This window comes from Podarcis gaigeae, assembly GCF_964106915.1.
Source record: "Podarcis gaigeae genome assembly, chromosome: 8".
Taxonomy (NCBI): Eukaryota; Metazoa; Chordata; class Lepidosauria; order Squamata; family Lacertidae; genus Podarcis; species Podarcis gaigeae.
In genome coordinates this window covers 17399664-17420530 of record NC_139684.1, presented here as the reverse complement: position 1 = coordinate 17420530, position 20867 = coordinate 17399664, and the positions used below count along the sequence as shown (strand labels likewise).

Genomic DNA, 20867 nt, shown 5'->3' with positions numbered 1-20867 from the left:
TGGGCTGGAGGCTCCCCAAAGCAGTGTATACCTGAAGGAGTGTCTCCACTCTCATTGTTCAGCCCGGACACTGAGATCCAGCGCCGAGGGCCTTCTGGTGGTTCCCTCATTGCGAGAAGTGAAGTTACAGGGAACCAGACAGAGGGCCTTCTCGGTAGTGGCGCCCGCCCTGTGGAACACCCTCCCTTCAGATGTGAAGGAAATAAGCAGCTATCCTATCTTTAAAAGACATCTGAAGGCAGCCCTGTTCAGGGAAGTTTTTAATATTTAACGCTGTATTGTTTTTAACACTTGATTGGGAGCCGCCCAGAGTGGCTGGGGAAACTCAGCCAGATGGGCGGGGTATAATAAATTATTATTATTATTATTATTATTATTATTATGGAGGTGGTGGTGGTGGGGAGGTTCTTCTTTTGATATGTGCACAGGAGGTCTTTGAATTGCAAGCACCGGTTCCTTCCCAACTCAGATTTTTCTCTTAACCCCACACCCTTACTAAATGCAGGAAGTAGCCCAACTCACCTATGGTTATTCCAACGATGAAGCGTGAAAGCATCGTGAACAGGAAGGCTTGCACCACAGTGGCGCAAACCATAAACATAGAGGACACCATGGAGCAGAAGCAATTGATCAGCAAGGCACCTTTCCTGGAAAAAGTGGGGAAAGGAAGGGAATGACTGGGCCAATGAACATGTGGAATGATTGGAAGAGTTCCCTGCATCCTTTGGGGGAAGCAAGATCTGCCAGGAGGAGCAGTTTGGGAGGTCATGCGTCTCAGCGGGCTGACGTTAAATCTCTAATCCCGGCTCAGTCAAAGATACACCTGCGTAACTTGTTCATCCCAGAAGAATCATCCAAGGACATGGTGGGTGCAGGACCAGAGAGGGGAGGGGAATTAGTTGGGATCATAAAGCCGTATAACCTGGCAACCCGGCTACTTATTTTCAAGACTTATTTAATTCTGATCATATGTCTAGCTTAATTTTATACCAAAAGGGATCCCAGGGAGGCTTAGTAAAACCAAAGCAAGGCAGCCAGTCCCCATCTGCAGGCTTACAATCTAAAAAGACCCCTCTCACAACAACAACAAAAGTCACGGAAGGAAAAGGGATATGGAGGGAATAGGAAAATCAAAATAAAAACTTGGGCACTTTCTAAACAGTAGTTCTGTAATCCAAATAATCCTGGGAATGGTAGCTTTCTAAGGGTGCCAGGAAGTGTAGCTCTTTGAAAGGTACACTGCAGTCTTCGGGTTTCTTTGGGGAAAGCCTTGTGCTTCGAATACATGGTATGTACGCAGCCCTATTAGCATGGAGAAAGTCCACAGAATGAGGGAAACCATTAAGCAGAGGCTGGTACTTTTTTCCTTTTCTTTGATGCAGTGTCTGAGCCACACCAGCCATCTCAATGGCAATACAGTACGTCTTTTGCAAGATTCCTTGCATTTCCGCTTAAAATCTAAGGGCAGTAATTGGCTGAGTTTTGCTCAGAGATGACCCACTGAAATCAGGGGGGGCTCACTCAGTCTGGCTCATTCATTTGAATGGGTCTGCTCTGAGCAAAAGCTTTGTCGAATGCCACCCAAATGATGGCATTACTTCAGCTGGCTGAATATCTTTTGTTAAAATGTGGGATGCCTTTTTACAGGGTGAACCTCCTCAGCCAGAAGTTAAATCGAGTCTCGGCTGGGGAGACAGGGCTCAGCAGAAGCCCCACTCCCCTGCCCACCTGCCCCACGTCCAAAGTTAGGACTGGAAGTTCACTAATCACCAAGTCATCTATATATACCTTCCATATTCATCCACCATGACTCCTGCGATGAGTGCTCCAGTAAGGCCTCCAATAGGGAACAAACTGATGGCAAGGCCTAGCATGAAGAGCAGATACTGCTGCTCTCCTGGATTCTTCGCAGCATTACCCATGTCTTCCATGAGCTAAGAGAGGAAATCATATCATGGGCAGCGTTAGTGTATCCACAACACATCCTAATCAGAAGGAACTGGCACCCTTGCAGGTGCCACATAATACTCATATGTAGAACTTCTCTCTATTAGAGTGGCAGCATTTGCACTTTGGAACTCCCTGCCTCTTGATATCAAGCAGGCGCCTTCAATGTATTCTTTTCGGCGACTGCTAAAAATGTTTTCTTTTGAGAAAGCCTATACAGACACATAGAACGTTGGTGTCTGTTTGAATCCGGTTTTCGGCTTACCGTTGATTTTAATTTTCATTTTTTAAAAAGGTTTTAAATAGTTGATTTCAACTTTGTAAAATAAAACCCTAAGCATTTCATTGTTTTCTTCTTTCTGTAAATGGTTCTTCCTCCAGCCTTGTCCACCAACGGCATCTACCAATGGTTGTTCAGAAGGGAATATGAGCCTTGGGCTGAAGAAAGATCCTCCACACCTGTTTTAAAGTCCCACTAGACACTTTCGAGTTTTTGCTGCAAGAGACCAAGGCTCCATCGTCACCAAATGATTTCATTTGTTAAGGATGCTGAGAGATGTTAGGAGACCCCTATGGCACTATGCTGAGTAAAACTTGGTGGGAAGCCTATCTTATTTTAACTAATATATATGCATTTATCTGCACTAATAATATACACATTTTATTTTTTGTATACACTAGCTGAAACACTGCACCACAAAATTATGAGAAGTGTGAATTTTGAAGGGTGTTCCAGTTGGCAACTTGTTTTGGAAAGTGTATTCTAGGTAGTTGTGCCCTTAAAACACAAACTATTTCAAATTTCTCTCCACCCCTAGATACAACCTGAAAATATCTCTGATGACTTTAGCTGTGATTCCTGGATCGCAAGGGGTTCAACTAGATGACCGCTGGGGGTCTCTTCCTACTCTACTGTTCCATGATTTGCTAACTCCCAGAAGCTTAGTCAGAAGCCCCTGTTGTAAGAAACCGCCTATGCCGCAGGATCCTCTTACCAGCACTGGGGAATAGACTACCCAGAGGATGTAACCATATTGGATAGATCCCAAGCTGGTGACCAGCACTGTTCGGAGAAGCGAATATGTCACCTCCTACAGGAAATCAAAGCAGCAGATAAGAGCAGCTGTCAGGCAAAGCGTTCATCAATGCATAAGGTAAAGGTAAAGGGACCCCTGACCATTAGGTCCAGTTGTGACCGACTCTGGGGTTGCGATGCTCAGCTTGTTTTATTGGCTGAGGAAGCCGGCGTACAGCTTCCGGGTCATGTGGCCAGCATGACTAAGCTGCTTCTGGCAAACCAGAGCAGTGCACGGAAATGCTGTTTAGCTTCCCGCCGGAGTGGTACCTATTTATCTACTTGGACTTTGACGTGCTTTCGAACTGCTAGGTTGGCAGGAGCAGGGACCCGTCACGGGGATTCAAACTGCCAACCTTCTGATCGGCAAGCCCTAAGCTCTGTGGTTTAACCCACAGCACCACCCGTGTCCCCATCAATGCATAGGACATAGTTAATGAAAGACAAATGGCTTGGATCTTAAGGCAGTGTGGGCAGAGTTCTGCTCATAGGAGGAGTGTTTATGGTGCAAGGTGATATAACCTGTGGCCCTCCAGGTATTGCTGGACTCCATTTCCCATCAGCCCCAAGCCAGCATGGTCAGTAGTCAGGGCTAGTGGGAGCTGCGGTTCAGCAGTATCTAGAAGGCCCACAGTTCCCCCTATTGCTGGACCAAAGGCTTCTGGGAAGCGGCAGCATCATTTAGAAAAGAACGTAGCAGGACCTGAGTGCAACAGCAGAACGCTCCCCAGTATTCTGGTTGTGTGATGTCACTTGTTTGATGTGGGAGGGTTGAATTTTAAAAATGGCCTCTTAGGTCAAATTGGACGGTTAGAGCATGGTGGGGATAATGCCAAGGCTGCAAGTTCAATCCCCATGTGGGACAGCTGCATATTCCTGCATTGCAGGGAGTTGGCCATGTCCAAACTCACCCATTTGCGGACTACGGGCTTTGGTTCCGGCACTGCCTTGCTATCAATGCTTCTTCCGGTAGTTTTCATAATTGAGTCTCAGCTGTGGGGGAAAGAAGAGGGACATTTTGTCAGGCGGTTATTATCTCTTGCAACTTCTTTAAGAACATAAGAATAGCTAAACCTGGCATAGGCAAACTCCAGCCCTCCAGATGTTTTTGAGACTACAATTCCCATCATCCCTGACCACTGGTCCTGTTATCTAGGGATGATGGGAATTGTAGTTCCAAGACATCTGGAGGGCTGGAGTTTGCCTATGCTTGACTAAATGGTCCATGGACAGCTCCTCCTGACAGCCTGTTTACTGGGCATCCGTCCTGATTTGTTTTTGCAGGGGTTTGATTATGGCTATGTACACACCACGCATTTAAACCCTATGGCTTCCGCCAAAGGATAATGGGAACTATAGTTTGCCCCTTACTGACCTACAGTTCCCCAAACCCTTTACAAACTACAGTCCCCTTTAAATGTATGCCAATCACCAGTCTTTGCTGAGAGTTCACTATGATTTATCGATTTTTTAAATTGCATTTATATACCACCTTTCTCCTATATATATTTATTTGTGTGTGTATCATTTTCCATTTCCCATCAAACAAAAAAGATATTTACATCAAATTTCAAAACTCCATTTCTGCCTCCCTCCTCCCTTTCTGCGGTTTCTTATATTTATAGTATCTTTACAGCAACTCCCTGTTTAAGCCCAATTATTAGTTTACCCATATATTGGAAATTAGTTTTATCACACTGCACGTCTTTACATTAAACCTGCTAATGATTGTATCTGTTTGCAGTAGTTTATAAAATATTCAATAAACAATTTCCGCACTAAATCAAATACTTTGTTGTATTGATTTCTTATTCTTCCGGTGAGTTTTGCCATTTCTACATATTCCAATAATTTTTTGTTGCCATTCTTCTTTGGTTGGGACATTGTCTTCTTTCCATCTTTGGACAAATATCATACGAGCAGCTGTGGTCACATATATAAACAAGTTTTTATATTGTTTAGGTATCTCTAATCTCTAAAAGAGAAAGTTACCTTAAACATTTTTTTCAGCTCATTGTATATCATTTCCCAGTAGACTTTTCCTTCTTACAAGTCCACCACATATGGAAAAAGGTACCTTCTTTTTCTTTGCACTTCCAGCAAATATTTGATTCAGATTTATTCCTTTTTTCTATCCACTGCCCAGTGTATCATAGATTTCACTTGCTCATCTTTTGTTTGCTTATCTTATACGTTTCTGAAATTACCTTAATATTACTATCTAGCAGGTCTTTCTTCAATTGGAATGATTGGTTCCCAAAACCTAACTTTTTATCTGTTTTAAACAATTCATTTAGTTGATAATATTGCAACCAGTTTATTAACATACTTGGCAATTCTTCAAACTTTTTAAACTTAATTTCACTACCCTCCTCACTTATTATTTTTAAAATAAGTTATCCAGTCTACATCCCACCTTTATCTCCAAGAAGCTCAAAGTGACATACCGTATTTTTTGCTCTATAAGACTCACTTTTTCCCTCCTAAAAAGTATGGGAAATGTGTGTGCGTCTTATGGAGCGAATGCAGGCTGTGCAGCTATCCCAGAAGCCAAAACAGCAAGAGGGATTGCTGCTTTCACTGCGCAGCAATCCCTCTTCCTGTTCTGGCTTCTGAGATTCAGAATATTTTTTTTCTTGTTTTCCTCCTCCAAAAACTAGGTGCGTCTTGTGGTCTGGTGCATCTTATGGAGCGAAAAATACGGTATATGTTTCTCCACCTCCTCATGACAGCCCTGGGAGGCAGGTTAGGCTGAGAGGACAGTGACCAGCCCAAGGTCACCTAGTGAGCTTCACAGCCGAGTAGGCATTTGAATCCTGGCCATCTGGGCCTTAGTCTGACACTCTAACCACTATACCACATTGTTTGCAGGGTGATTATATGATGGTGAGCTCAGCACTCAGCCTGATTTGCTTGTCAGGCATTCCTTCCTTCTACACTTTTCTAGGCATTTCCACATCATTTTCCAAGCTGCAAAAAGTCTGTTCCTTTTTTCTTTTCAAAAATGTGTTTATTGCACTGGGGTGATATTGGCTTTTAATCCACTTCAATTGCACAAACCTAAATTTCTCCTGTGTGCTGGAAACCCTCCTGCAAAAAGCATTTACTTACTTACTTACTTACTTACTTACTTAATAGCGGTGTTTATAGCCCACTTTTCACTGCATATTTTCAGTCCCAGGGTGGGAAACAAAAAAAGTCTAAAAAGCTAGAGGTATGTCTTGTGGTAGTGAATGCTCGTGGCAGGGACATGCTTAAAGCCAGTGACTTGTCTCCTGAATGTTTAAAGAAATCACGAACACAGAGAGGCAGACTTCTGGGAGCTAGGAGCACCACCCAGACAATGAGGCTTCCTGCTCAGTCTCTGCATGAGTGCCTGTACTGGCTTTTTAATACAACTGATTAAGGCAGGGATATGGAGCCTGTGGGCTCCATCTGTTCTTGGACTTCAACTCCCATCAGGCCCAGCCAGCATGGCCAACAGGAAGCAGGGGTGGGAGTCGTGGTCCAACCACACCGGGGGGGGGGGACGACGACGACGACAAGTTTCCTACTCCCAGATTTAAACCAAGTCAGAAACGATGGAGGGAAAACCGAAGCAGTTGTCCTCCAAGGTAATCCATTGGGTCAACAGTCCCAGAAGTGGGTAGCGGTGAAGTCTGTCTGTAGGGAGCCAACCCACCCCCTCAAGGCACCATAGCTGTCAACTTTCAAATTTGAAAATAAGGGATCAGCAGCCTTGAAAATAAGGGGTCAGCAGCCTCACCTGTCCCGGGGACAGTCTACGGGATATCTAACAATCCGAGATAGCAGCGGGAAACGGCGCTGGAATAAAGGAATTTCCCGCCAAAAAAGGGAAGGTTGACAGCTATGCAAGGCACATAAACTTACCGCAGCTTTCTGTTCTTGGAAGTAGAGGGGTGAAATCAGCCCCGCCCTGTTTTCTCTTGAAAGAAAGACATCAAAGGGCAGGCAGGATTGCAAGAGCCAATCAGAGGAAGGATGCTGAAAGATTCCATTTGGGGGAGCTGTTGGCAGTTGGAAGGCCAGGTGATTGAATTAGGTATACCAGGATCCCATCGTGGCTGAGCAGCTGAGCAGTGAGCATGCCAGGCGGCCTTAACTCAGCCACATGCAAGATTGTTATTATTGGGTTGTTGCTAACCGAGCCCTACTCAGAGTAGACCCATTGAAAGAGCCAGCATGGCGTAGGTGACCAGGGTTCGGATCCCCTGCTCTTGACCACATGATGCTCATTGGGCTTGACCTTGGACCAGCCTAACTTACCTCACAGGGTTGTTGTGGGGATTAAACCGGTTTCTGATTTTTAAAGCCCTCACAAAGATTCATCAGGGGTTTGGGGCAAATTTCCCCTGACAGACACATTTTTTGTAGGCAGTTCTCCCCCCGGATGCAGTCACAGGACATCTCAAAACATTGCAAACAAGAAGCTAAGAGCCCCTAATACAGAAATGCTCAGTACTCTGCTGATTGAGGCAAGATAATGATGATGCATGGCCCAATTCTGGAAAAATTAAAATCTTCCAGCTACAGTAGATTGGGTGGGTGGGAACTGGGAAATTATGTAAATGACAAAGCTTACTGTTGTGGGCCCCTCAGTTCTGTAAGAAGTTGGCAAGGCCGGCCCAACCATGAGGCAAGTTGAGGCAACCGCCTTAGGAGGCAGCATTCATAGGGACAGCAGATTCGGCCTCCAAGGAATGCATTAGCTGCTGCCACTGCCGTAGTGAGAGCAACAGCCCCAGCATGCTCCTTGGAAGCCAGCAGCCCCCCCAATGCCACCTCTATTTATGGGACCACCTCTCCTGGTATGCCCCACAGAAGACCTAAGGTCCATGAATAACCATAGTTTAGAGGTCCCGGACCCTAAGGAAGTCAGGCTATCCTCCACCAGGGCCAGGGCCTTTTCAGTGATGGCTCCGACCTGGTGGAATGCTCTGTCCCATGAGACTAGGGCCCTTCACGATTTAACTCCTTCCATTGGGCCTGTAAGACAGAGCTATTCCGCCTGGCCTTTAATTTGAATTCAGCCTGATCTTTTATTTCCCTTCTCTTCCCTCCCCCTCCTCTTTTAAGAAGATTACCCGCTCTGAGACCCCACAGCTAATTCTCCCCTGGCCTCCTCGCTGGCCCAAGTAGGACTAATTCAGCCAGCTAGCCCTGGGGATTATCTAATGCTTATTTCTCCTAAATTGATTTATGAATATTGAATTTTATTGTTATTCATGTTTTTATGCTGTGTTTTATGCTGCTTTTACAATTAAGTGTTTTAAATTTGTTGTTAGCCGCCCTGAGCCCGGTTTTTGAACTGAAGGGTAGGGTATACATAAATTATTATTGTTGTTGTTGTTGTTGTTATTGTTATTACTACTACCACTACTACTATTACAGAGGCATCTTGGCAAATAGGAGGCACTGCTCGTCTCTTCCCACCCTTGTTTTTGATACAGATCTTTATTTCTTCCTTGTTCCTGATATTAGATCTTCCCTCACCCCTTTTGCCCTTTGGGCGGTGCCCCCCACCATTTTGTGGTTTGCCTCAGGTGTCAAAATATCCTTGGCAGGCCCTGGAATCTGGCCTGGTTTGGCAGCCCAAGATGGGAGGAAGAAGGAGGAGCAGGTGGCAGGCTGTAAGATTGGCACCTAGGGATGGCAGAGGAAGGTCCCTGTGTCAGGTACAAGGGGAGGGGCAGAACTGCTGCCTCTCTCCCCTGCCCCTCTTGACCAGCAAGGGGAAGGGGCTGAACACGTAGGGGTGGAGGCAGAGTTGGAGACTGATGACCAGAGAGCCAGGGTGGTGTAATGGTTAGAGTGCTGGACTAGAACTTGGCAGACGTGGGTCCAAACCCCCAACTGACCATGAAGCTTATTAGGTGACCTTGGGTCAGTCACCATCTCTCAGCCTGACCTACCTCATGAGAGGTAGAATTGTGTACACCACCTTGGGCTCATTGCAGGAAAGGTGGGCTATAAAGGCAATAATAGGTAAAGGGTAAAGGAACCATTAGGTCCAGTCGTGACGGATTATGGGGTTGCGCGCTCATCTCGCTCTATAGGCCAAGGGAGCCGTCGTTTGTCCGCAGACAGCTTCCGGGTCATGTGGCCAGCATGACTAAGCCGTTTCTGGCGAACCAGAGCAGCGCACGGAAACGCCGTTTACCTTCCCACCGGAGCGGTACCTATTTATCTACTTGCACTTTGACGGTTGGCAGGAGCAGGGACTGAGCAATGGGATCTCGCCCCGTCACAGGGATTCAAACCGCCGACCTTCTGATAGGCAAATCCTAGGCTCTGTGGTTTAACCCACAGCGCCACCAGGTCCCAAAGGTAATAGTAATGATTGTCTAGTCTTCAAGAGCCTGGGGACACCTTTGTAGGTGGGATCAGACTCACCCACCCAGAGCATTGGGCCAGAGAGTCTTGTGGATGAGCTCACTCTGCCTTGTCTTTAAGAGCTTGGCGGGAAGAGCACATCAACTGTAGGGACATCTTTGTAGTGTCTGTGCGGTTATGAACCTCTTGCCATGCCCACTCACCTTGGGATCTTGACTACCTCAGAATCCTGACTTCCGGACCCAGTGCTTTGGCTGCTGAGTCAATACTGCTGTTATCCTATATAAAGGTCTCCCCTTTACTCTCAAGTAAAAGACGTCGTGTTTCGGGATGGGAACCTGACACTGACTTAGAACAAAAAGGCAATGAGTAATACTTGGCGTGTGAGAATATACCTCCTTATAATTGTTCTTTAATACCTTTTAATCCTTGAATGAGATAGAACAATAGAACTGTAGGAGAAGTGGATATGGGAAAGAGTAACTGCTCATTTTGCATGTGAATTCAATCCTGGGAGGTTGAAATTGCACAAGTCACGTCTCAAGTAGGGTGAAGAGTTTAAAAGCTCTGTTTGTGCCAGGTCTGTTCGGGGCCACCCAGTGTGAAAAGTGCTTTTAAGCTTGCTGGTCAAGACCCACTGGGCACACCAACTCTGGAAAGCTCTGGGATGTTCTCATGAGATCTTGCAGAGCAATGTCAGTTCCCCGCGTGGTCTCCCTAGCCTTCCAGAGCCAGCGTACTGAGACCCCGCAAGGAAGTCAGAGAACTTAAAAGCTCTTTTTGTGCCAGGTAACCCTGAGTTGACCCAGTACAAAATGACCTTTTAAGCTCTCTGCCTTGCTGGAGGGGTGGCGCAGCTCCAAGGATTTGCTTTGATTTGATTTTCATGTGAACATGAAACCCTTGGAACCAGTAAAGTGAGGGACTGCTGTATAAAGTATTGCACTCTGGTGTTTGCGAATGATTGTCTTTTCTTTGTTACCTGTTTCTAATGTGATTTTATATATAGATATATAATTGACTCTACAATTAGGTGTGTATTTGGTAATATAATAATAGCAGTAATTCATGGTAGGAGAGTAGAAAAGTCTGAACAGAAAAAGAGTAGGCTTTGGATAGGAAGAGAAGCAACCGTCATTTGTATACCAGCGAAGGGCAGGTAGCATTAAGAAACGACGGACGGTCTTTGTTTTTTTTTGAGGCTTTCGTTCCGTTTCATGCTATGCCGTTTGGCGCCGCTATCCCGTTTGGGGCCGCTATCCCGTTTGGCGCTGCTATCCCGTTTGGGGCCGCTATCCCGTTTGGCGCTGCTATCCCGTTTGCCACCGCTTTCCCGTCTGCCGCCACTTTCCCGTCTGCCGCCACTTTCCCGTCTGCCGCCACTATCCCGTCTGCCGCTATCAGGTTTGATGCTATCCTGTCTGCCGCTATCGGGTCTGATGCTATCCCTTCTGACGCTGACGCTGTGGCGTGTTGACCGCCTTCTGTCCTTGTCCTGTAGTAGTAATAATAATAATAATAATAATAATAATAATAATAATAATAATTTATTCTTTATACCTCATCCATCTGGCTGGGTTTCCTCAACCACTCTGAGCGGCTTCCAACAAAAGATTAAAAATACCTGTGACGTCCGCCGGATTTGGAACTGGACCTGGACCTTCACCTTCTTGGCCATTGATGACATGTACTTCTTGTTTTCCAGAAAGGTCTTGCCGTTGGTTTCTGGGATAACCTTGAAGATGTAAACGAAGCTGAACACGCAGAGAGGCCAGAAGAGGAGGAAGGTGTAGGAACCAATCCGTGTCTAGAAAGGAACGTTGAAATAAGAAAATGAGAGGGGTGGGGAAGGGAAGGGAGATGGGCATAACCACAATATATAACAGGCATCTGGTTGGCCACTGTGAGATGAGGATGCTAGACTAGATGGGCCATTGGACTGATCCAACAGAGATCTTCTTATAATCTTATGTTTATGTGATGATGATGATTATGATGATGATAATCAGGGGAGCCAACTTGGGCCCCTGATTATGGGTACCCAGCGTGCGTGAAGTCATGATGTCAGGTCGTAACGTGACATCATGACGTCATGAGCACACACACCCAGCCTCGGAAACTGAATTGCAGTGGTAATCATGTTCCAAGACCTTGGAAAGCCCCCTGAACCCAACTTCCAGTGAGGAGCAGATAGGACTCGCCAACCTGGGAAGGCAACCCATCTAGGAGAAGGAAAACTGTTATCCTAAACCAGGGGTAGGCAACCTAAGGCCCGGGGGCCAGATCCAGCCCAATCGCCTTCTCAATCCGGCCCACGGACGGACCAGGAATCAGCACGTTTTTACATGAGTAGAATGTGTGCTTTTATTTAAAATGCACCTCTGGGTTATTTGTGGGGCATAGGAATTCATTCATCTCCCCCTCCCCACAAAAAAATATAGTCCGGCCCACCACATAGTCTGAGGGACGGTGGACAGGCCCACCGCTGAAAAAGGTTGCTGACCCCTGTCCTAAACCTCTGCAGCCTTGTGGGATATCTTCAGGAGAAGAAAAGGCTAAGGAGAAAACCCTACACAAATCCAAAATGGAGTCCCTAAGACAGTTGGATGGTGCCTTGTACGCCTCCTTCTGGCAACTCCTGCAGCCATGTTGGTGCCCGGTGTATTACTTTCCTTTCCTTTGGACTACATCATCGAGGCTGATGATGTCAAGTGTCTTGACTTCTTGGCAGCTCAGGAGCTCCATACAGTACACTCTACCCAGGCTTACACCCCAGAGAGGTCACTTTGGTGCTACTAATGCAGCGGTTTGACTTCACCCCCCACTCCATTGTCTCTCGAGATGCCAGCAACAACACATATACAGATAGTCCTACTCGAAGTAGAGCCATTGAGGTGAATGGACATGGCTAACTACTAAAGTCCATTAATTTCAGCAGCTCTCCCTGGAGTAGGACTTATTTCATCAACATATTGCAGGCCAGTATTCCCCACCTCTAGTACACAGCCAGTGAGGTGGAGTGGTTATAGTGTCGAACCGGGAGCTGGGAGAGACCAGGGTTCAAATCTCCACTGCTCCATGGGGCTCACTGGGCAACTTTAGGCCAGTCATGAACCCTCAGCCTAAGTATCTTGCAGGGTTTTTGTGAGGATGAAATGGAAAGGTGCGGGGGAGACCCAGGCAAGCCGCCTGGAGCTTCTGGGAGGATAGGTGGGATATAAATGCAATATATAGGTAAGAAATATTATGTCCACCTCCAGGTAGTTTCATTTAAAAAATTCGACATCATTTGTAGTTTCTGGAAGATGTGCAGACTTTGGTTTGACGAGCCTACAAGGGAAGAGCTTCAGCAACACCTGGAAAGCCAAAAGCTCCTCACCTGGATGAGTTAGATGGACCAATGGTCTGACTCAGTGGAAGGCGTCTTCCTGTGCTCCCGAACCAGTTCAGACCACCCCCTCTTCTCATCCAAACAACTCACCTCGATCTGAATGAATATCATCCCCATAATGAAGTGCAGGAACCAGTGCACAAAGCCCCCGAGCATGAAGGCTATGGAGCGGGATGGCTGGAGGAACAGCTCCAGTATGATCACGTTGGGTATGGGACCTGGGCGGGGAAGAAAGGATTCAAGGCTGTTTTTCATGGACTTGCTCATTCATCCATAGCGATTCGAAAGGAACTGGTGCAGTTAAGAGCTCTCACGTGCCTAGTTCAAACCTTGGCTGGATCTACACTGACTTTTTAAACATTATTAGAACGATATATATAGTTCTAAAACGTCACAGGGCATACTGGTAAATTAAAAACGTCGCTTCCTTTTAACAATGCAGTTTTCCTATTGCCGGGTCCTGGTTGCTCTGCAGCGTCCTCAAGTATCACATTTTAATAACACGTTATTCACGTTACAAGGAAAACATAATGTGTCCATTACGTTATGAAAATCATTCCTTAACCCTTCCTTAAGGTTATAAACCATGAGTGTAGATCACTGGGTGGGAAATAGTAGCAAAGTTCCCTGGAAAACTCCCACTGTAGTTTGCTAAGTATGGTAGCTCACTGAGGGCGCAGTTCCCAGGATCCTTTTTGCAGGGGAGCCATTATTATTATTATTATTATTATTATTATTATTATTATTATTATTTCTGATTAGGTTGTCCCAGCCACTCAGGGCAGATCTCAACAAAACAGAACAAAACAAAACAAAACATCAACCATTAAAAACTTCCCTAAACAGGGCTGCCTTCAGATGTCTTCTAAAACTCAAATACCGTATATACTCGAGTATAAGCCGACCCAAATATAAGCCAAGGCACCTAATTTTAGCACAAAAAACTGGGAAAACTTATTGACTCGAGTATAAGCTGGTTCACCACACCACAAACCTGGTGGTGGTGGCAGCTCCTGCAGCCAATCAGAAGCCGTGGAAGTCCCATTGGACGTTCGGCTTCCAAAAGAATGTTCGAAAACCGGAACACTCACGGTTTTCAATTGTCGGGAGCCAAAATGTACGGGTTCCAGGGTGTTCGAAAACCAAGGTACGACTCTACTGTACAGTGGTATCTCTGGTTATGAACTTAATTCGTTCCGGAGGTCTGTTCTTAACCTGAAACGGTTCTTAACCTGAGGTACCACTTTAGCTAATGGGGCCTCCTGCTGCCGCTGCACCGCCACCATGCAATTTATGTTCTCATCCTGAGGTAAAGTTCTTAACCTAAGGTACCACTTCCAGGTTAGCAGAGTCTGTACCCCAAAGTGTTTGTAACCCGAGGTGTTTGTAACCCGAGGTTCCACTATATTAGGTTATGATCTGGTTAACTACAATAACAATTTTCTTTATCTTTTTCTCTTCTGTAATATATAGAATTATTATTATTATTATTATTATTATTATTATTATTACTGTTTTCTACATGGGTACCATTTTTTCTTCTTTTTATGTCTAATCTTACTCTGTGCACTTGTAATTATGTACTCTTTGTTTTTCAATAAATTTATTTTTTTAAAAAAACACTTAAAGAGAAATAAAACAAGCTGCCCGCTCTGTTTGCCTCTTTGAAGGAACTCTCTAGGTCACCTGAGTCCTTACCTGGCCCAAGGATGTGCCCAAAGATCAAGATGAGGAAAAAGACTGAAGTGACGTATGTCATCCATGGCATGCTTTCCTGTGGGAGAAAGTTGAGCGTTCTTCAGACATGTATGAATGAGAGTGCCTGGCACGCCTTAAATTAAAGCAGGAGGGAGGAGCACTTCTCAGATTGAGGGCCTTCCAAACCACAAATCAGTGGTGGGTGGGACAGAGGCAAAAGTGAGTGGACAAGGGGTTACAGAATTGGACGGGTCCTCCCCCAAGTCATCTAGTCCAACCCCTTGCAATGCAGGAATCACAGCTAAAGACGCCTTGACTGGTGGCCATCCAACATTAAAAAGCCTCCTGGGAAGGAGAGCCCATTGGAATCTTCCTTTCCCAGTAGGCTGGTTTCACTCACATTCACACATGTCTCTCTAAACTCCATCGAGACAAGCGAGAGGCGTGATCAGGGTTCAAGAACACGTTCTGGACAGGCAAAAAACTCTCCTGGTTAAAGCACAGCCAGAGAGCAGTGTGGCCTGGTGAGAGGGGGTGTGGCCTAGCGAACGTTCTGAGGGCCAGGCAAAGAGAGCCAGAGGGCCACATTTGCACACAGCCTGAGGGACCCCACCCCTGGATTAAGCTACAGGCAACTCTGCATTTATGTGGGGTTTACGTTCCAAGGCACTTGCAGCAGAGCATCAAGGGCTGGGAATGCATTGGGAATGCAAGAGCCAGATACATTTTTGCAGGAAAGACCCGCCAACAACATTCCTTCCCGCTCTTCCACCTGACACCAAATCTGAGTAGATTTTCAGCTGCCTTATCCTGAAGGAAACCAATGCTCCATCTGGCTCAGTTTGGTCCACACCAGGGTTTGCCAAACTTAGGTCTCCAGCTCTTTTTGGACTACAACTCCCATCATCCCTAGCTAGCAGGACCAGTGGTCAGGAATGATGGGAATTGTAGTCCAAAACAGCTGGAGACCCAAATTTGGGAAACCCTGGTCTACACTGACCAGCAGCGGTTCTTCAGGGTTTCAGAGGCTGCGGTGGACTGAACCTGGGACCTTCTGCATGCCAATCAGGTGCTCTGTGATGGAGCTACAGCCCTTCCCTTGCTAGGTGACACTAAATCACACTGGGTTTTGATCAGCAAACCTGAAGTTCGAGGGTCATGGTTAACAGAATGCAGAGGATGCTGCATATCGCAAATCCAGTGAGGAGGAGGATCCTTCGCCCCACTAAATCCACTGTGTAAACCTAGAGGGATAAGAACAGAGAAGAAAGAGTTTGTGTACAGAAATGAGAAAGAGAATAAAATGAGGCCACCAGGAATCAACAGAGGTAACTTCCATATACAGGGCTGCCTTCGGATGGCTCAGGGGTCCCATAACTCCATATACCCTCCAACGCGGGTGACGCTGTGGTCCAAACCACTGAGCCTCTTGGGCTTGTTGATCAGAAGATTGGCGGTTCAAATCTGTGCAACGGGGTGAGCTCCTGTTGCTCTGTCTCAGCTTCTGCCAACCTAGCAATTTGAAAGCACTCTGGTGCAAGTAGATAAATAGGTAGTGCTGTGACGGGAAGGTAAACGGCATTTCCGTGCGCTCTGGTTTGCGTCACGGTGTCCCATTGTGCCAGAAGCGGTTTAGTCATGCTGGCCACATGACCCGCAAAGCTGTCTGGGGACAAACACCGGCTCCCTGGGCCTGAAAAGCGAGATGAGCTCCACACCCCATAGTCACCTTTGATGGGGCTTAACTGTCCAGGGGTCCTTTACCTTTACTTTAGCCTCCAATATTTCTCTGATGAAAATAGGGACATCCTAAGGAAAACCAGGACAGCTTCTGTAAATCCAGGACTGTCCCTGGAAAATAGGGACACTTGGAGCATCTGCACATGTCCTATAAGGGTCCCCCCAGGGATTCTTTGAAGTGACAACAGCGTAATTTTAACACCATTTGAAACAGATTGGAACTTTTGATTTTAGGAAGAGAGAGAGAGAGAGAGGCTTACCACGATCATCAGCGAGATTGCGATGAAAATACTTGCCAACACAGTGATATACCGGGCTTCCTGCTTCTTGACCCTCAAAGTTGCATAGATTCTCTCTGAGTAATAGAACACCTGGAAGCAAACCACAACTATGGAATACCCTCCAACCGGAGGAAGGGAAGGCAGAAGATTGGACAAAATCATGGCTTTCAATGGCTGCTTGCCATGATGGCTACCAGGTGCTGCGGGCCACAAGAAAAGAGGGGGCTCTTGGGCATGGGACCTGCTTGCGGGTTTCCCAGAGGGATCTGGTTGGCCGCTGTGAGAACAGGATGCTAGACTGGGTGGGCCATTGGCCTGATTCAGTAGGCTCTTCTCATGTTCTGATTCTCTTAACTCCCAGACTGCCAGCATTTTGTGGAAGCGAGTGAAATGCATCCTGGGATATATATACGGTGTTTGTATTCTGCAACATGTCATTAACCCATGTGTCTGCAAACTCCAGAGCAGTTGTAGAACCTGTGGCCCTCCAGATGTTGCTAGACTACAGCTCCCATCAGCCCCAGCCAGCATGGCCCAAGAATCAGGGAGGATTGTGGGAGCTGTAGTCAAAATCCCACAAGCGCTAGTGGTTAGGGGTGGGTGAATCTGTCCATTTTGGTTTCTCCCGGTTTCTCATTTTTCCAAGTTGGAGTTCCATTTCTACACATTTATTCTTCACCAGCATGCTTTTTTTTCTTTTTTGCTAAGTCCTCCTAAAAATTCATCAGCCTTTTAGTGCATTTTTCTCCCAATTTCAATATTTTTGGATACAGTTTCCCCGAATATGCACATACCTGCAAGGCAATTTAATATAATACATATTTTTGTGTTATTTTCACCAATAGATGCACCTTAATGCACACTTTAATCCTACTGCATGCACTTTTGGATATGTTAGTTAGTAAGACAGAGAACTGCATTGCAAAATTCAAAGGAGTGCAGATTTTGATGGAGGGCTGTCTTTTGGTTCTGATATTGCTTTGGAAAGTATGAATCAGGCAAGTCTGCAATGAAATGAAGGCCAAATCAAATTTATCCTCCATCTGTAGCTGAGAGGTGGACAAAAACTTCTCTCTACTTTTTCCACACCTTGAACTCTGTTGTGCCACCTATCCCTCGCCAAAGCGGACACTCATACAGTGACACAGCAGGGAACCTCTTTTTTCCTGGGCGATGTTCTCAGCTTCCAGGAGCCTTTAGTCCAGGGATGGGGGAACTTTGACCCTCAGGATGTTGCTCAGCTGTAACTCCCATCAGCCCCTGCAATCCTGGCCAATAGCTAGAGATTATGGGAGCTGTAGCTCAGCACCCACTGGGAGTCCACAGGTACCTTAGTCCTGGGCTAGAGTCTTCTGGGAGCTGGGATCACCACGCTGAGAAGCAGGTCCCCTGCTGCATCTCTGCATGAGTGGTCATTCGGATGAATATTAACACTCCCTCAGCCTTCTAGCCCAACTGGGAAGCTGCCTCTCTTACCGCATTGACACCTGTCAGCTGCTGGCCACTCATGAGGATGACCACGGAGATGATTTGCCAACGCATGGCTTGGTTGCACAGCAGCTTCATCCCGTTCATCTCCTTCTCCACCCTTACCGAGACGTTCTCCTGGTGGAGCTCCTCGAGTTCACTCTCCACATCATCATGGCATCTCAGCCTCTGCAAGACTGGAAGGGAGCAGGGAATGGATTTATGCTGAGCCACCAGGGCAGGAAGAGAAGAGATGAAGAAACAACAATGCGGAAGAATAGTGGTAGAGCTTTGTATGTCCCAGGTTCAGTCCCTGGCATCTCCAGGTAAGGATTGGCCGGGGGGGGGGCAACCCCTGCCTTACACCTTGGAGAGCTGCTGCCAGTCAGTGTGGACAATGCCTCCTCTTACTGAGCCAGATGGGCCAATGGTCAGAATATATAAGGCAGCTTCCTATGTTCCTATGTGTTGCCACCCTGCCCTGCTGCTCCTGCTGCCTCTGCCTGCTCTGCCACCTCCATGTACCCTGCCACCTCCGCCACCGACAGAGAAGCGTCACTGCCACCAACGCTGATTTCAAGCAAGATTGCACTGACGGGGGGCGGAGAGCTCTCGCCCCAAATCGTGTGAGATCTTGCGCACTCCACAAGATCTTGTGTGATTCCAGGCGAGCTCTTGCCCCAAGTGGACACGATTTTGCCTGAAATCAGTGCCAACAGCAGAGACGGAAGGGCAGGCAGGGTGCCCATAGGAGTGCTACCTGGCCACAGCTTTGCGTGCAAAAGGTTAAAGTTTCAGTCCCCGGCATCTCTTGGTGGGACTGGGAGAAGCTTCCTATCTTCCTCGCCCCCCTTGTGTCTCCTGGGTAGGTCTGAGGATGCTCCCACTGCTGCATGTGGGAGAGCGGGAGCTGCCAGCCTTTGCCCAGAGACTCCCACAGGCCTCTATGTAGGGTCCCCATGCCGTAATATTCCTGTGCACTCAAGGCAATTGTACCTTGCCTGGCTTTCACCTCATCATTCCTCTGAATCAGGAGAAACCTTGGGCTTTCGGGGAAGCTGGGCAAGACGATGACTTGAAACACCGCCAGGATTCCAGTGAAGCACAGCAATAGCGGCCAACCTGTACAAGAAGATGCAGTTACGACTAGGGGCGAGAGAAGGCTTTCCTTTCCGCTCTCTTTCCAACTCAAGTTGCACTGTTTCCTTTCCTCTGCAGTTTGCCTTCTGCCAAAAACAGTATTTTCCCTCTCACTGTCCACTGTGTGGGAATTATGTAACCCACGGCATTTGTGCAATTAATGACGGAAATTATGTTGCCAGTACGCTGCTACATTTTGTTCGTAGTAGCGTAACTCGAGGCAAATTGCAGAATGGACTGGGCAGAGAAGGAATGGTGGAGACCGCCTCCCCAGCCTGACCCTTCCAGAGAAGAAAAAGAGAGTTTAGATTTACAGCAGGGGTTTGAGGCAGGTGAGGGGGAAAGTTGGGAAATAATGGGAGAGAAGGAGGATGAGGAGGAAGCAGCAGCAGATGGGGCGACAGCTGACAGACACAGAGACCTACCCTCTCCCAGAACCCGACGAGCCTTGAAAGTAGGAGAGCAAAGAGCTCAAAGACAGAGGGCACATAGCGGCACCCGCAGAAGTGACGAATGAGGAAGTGAGAGAGACAGGTGGTGGAGATTCACTTGGGACAACGCCATTATCCAAGAGGCTGGGTTCTATAGCCTCTCTCTGTAAATACTGAATAAAAATAGGACGGTAAAAAACATTCCCTTGTCTTTGTACATTCCTGGACAACCAGCAGCTTGACATGGATGGACCATAATCCATGATGTATCATTTGCAAATAGAAAGCCACGGCAACAATGATTAAGTTTGCCAGATTGATTGATTTCCATTCCAGTCATGGGATGGATAAGCAAACATCATTGATGTTTTATTGTGCTTAAATACTTTGTTGGGAGCCGCCCAGAGTGGCTGGGGCAACCCAGTCAGATGGGTGGCATATAAATAATAAAATTATCATCATCAAGGGTGCCAAATATGGGGGGGGGGGCTCTGGATGCCTGAGCACCCACACCACAGGGCCTCCCCCCACAACTTCTGAGGTCTTGCAAGGCCTCAGACAGCATCTCCAAGGCCTTGGAGATGCCTTCTGAGAACTTCTGAGACTTTGGAACTCAACTTCCAGTGGCAACAGAAATTGGGGGGCTTTCTGAGGTGTTGCGAGGTCCTGGGACCTGACTTCCGGTACCACCACAAATCATGTTCTGAGGCCAGGGGGCGAGCGTGACATCATGACATCACATTACAACCTGACATCATGACTTCACGCACACCGGGCACCCATAATCGGGGGCCCAAGTTGGCTCCCCTGATCCTCCTCATCATCATCACATAAACATAAGATTATAAGAAGACCTCTGCTGGATCAGGCCAATGGCTCATTTAGTCTAGCATCCTCATCTCACAGTGGCCAGCCAGATTCCTGTGGGAAACCCACAAGCAGGATTTGACCCCTCTCCCCTCCTGTGGCTTACAGCAACAGGTATTTGGAACTGTGGAGGCCGAGCATCACCATCCTGACCAGCAGCACCCGCAAGTCCTGCTTCCTTTTCCATTTCTGCTGAAACTCTCCAACATCCCATCTGCCAAGGTTACCTTTCTCAGTCCCGAGAAGCTCTTGAAGACTAAGGATCTGTGAGACCATGACGCCAATGGTGACAAAGATCATAGGGACCGTCATAATGGACCCCCTCATGTTTCTAGGGGATATCTCTCCAAGGTATAGTGGGACGATGCAGGAGAACATGCCTGGTTAGATGGTAGACAATGGGATGGTTAACAGCATGGATGGGACATGGCAACATTTTCAAGGAACATGGGAGGTTCTCCTGCTGGGTGGAGGTG

The 20867-nt window shown here is 47.0% G+C and overlaps 1 protein-coding gene across 1 annotated transcript in view; it reads right to left on the bottom strand.

Annotated features, from left to right (window-relative positions):
- The window catches only part of LOC310850507 (uncharacterized protein), a 41286-nt gene that overhangs the window by 11904 nt on the left and 8515 nt on the right, over positions 1-20867 (bottom strand). The window contains exons 6-18 of the mRNA XM_083752024.1: positions 20619-20771; positions 18950-19075; positions 17963-18150; positions 16466-16576; positions 15608-15709; positions 14466-14541; positions 12858-12985; positions 11001-11183; positions 10545-10871; positions 3934-4011; positions 2943-3038; positions 1789-1934; positions 523-647 (exon numbers count right to left, since the gene is read on the bottom strand). Coding sequence (XP_083608150.1) covers positions 523-647; positions 1789-1934; positions 2943-3038; positions 3934-4011; positions 10545-10871; positions 11001-11183; positions 12858-12985; positions 14466-14541; positions 15608-15709; positions 16466-16576; positions 17963-18150; positions 18950-19075; positions 20619-20771 — 1839 coding nt within the window. The remainder of the gene's footprint in view (positions 1-522; positions 648-1788; positions 1935-2942; positions 3039-3933; positions 4012-10544; positions 10872-11000; positions 11184-12857; positions 12986-14465; positions 14542-15607; positions 15710-16465; positions 16577-17962; positions 18151-18949; positions 19076-20618; positions 20772-20867) is intronic.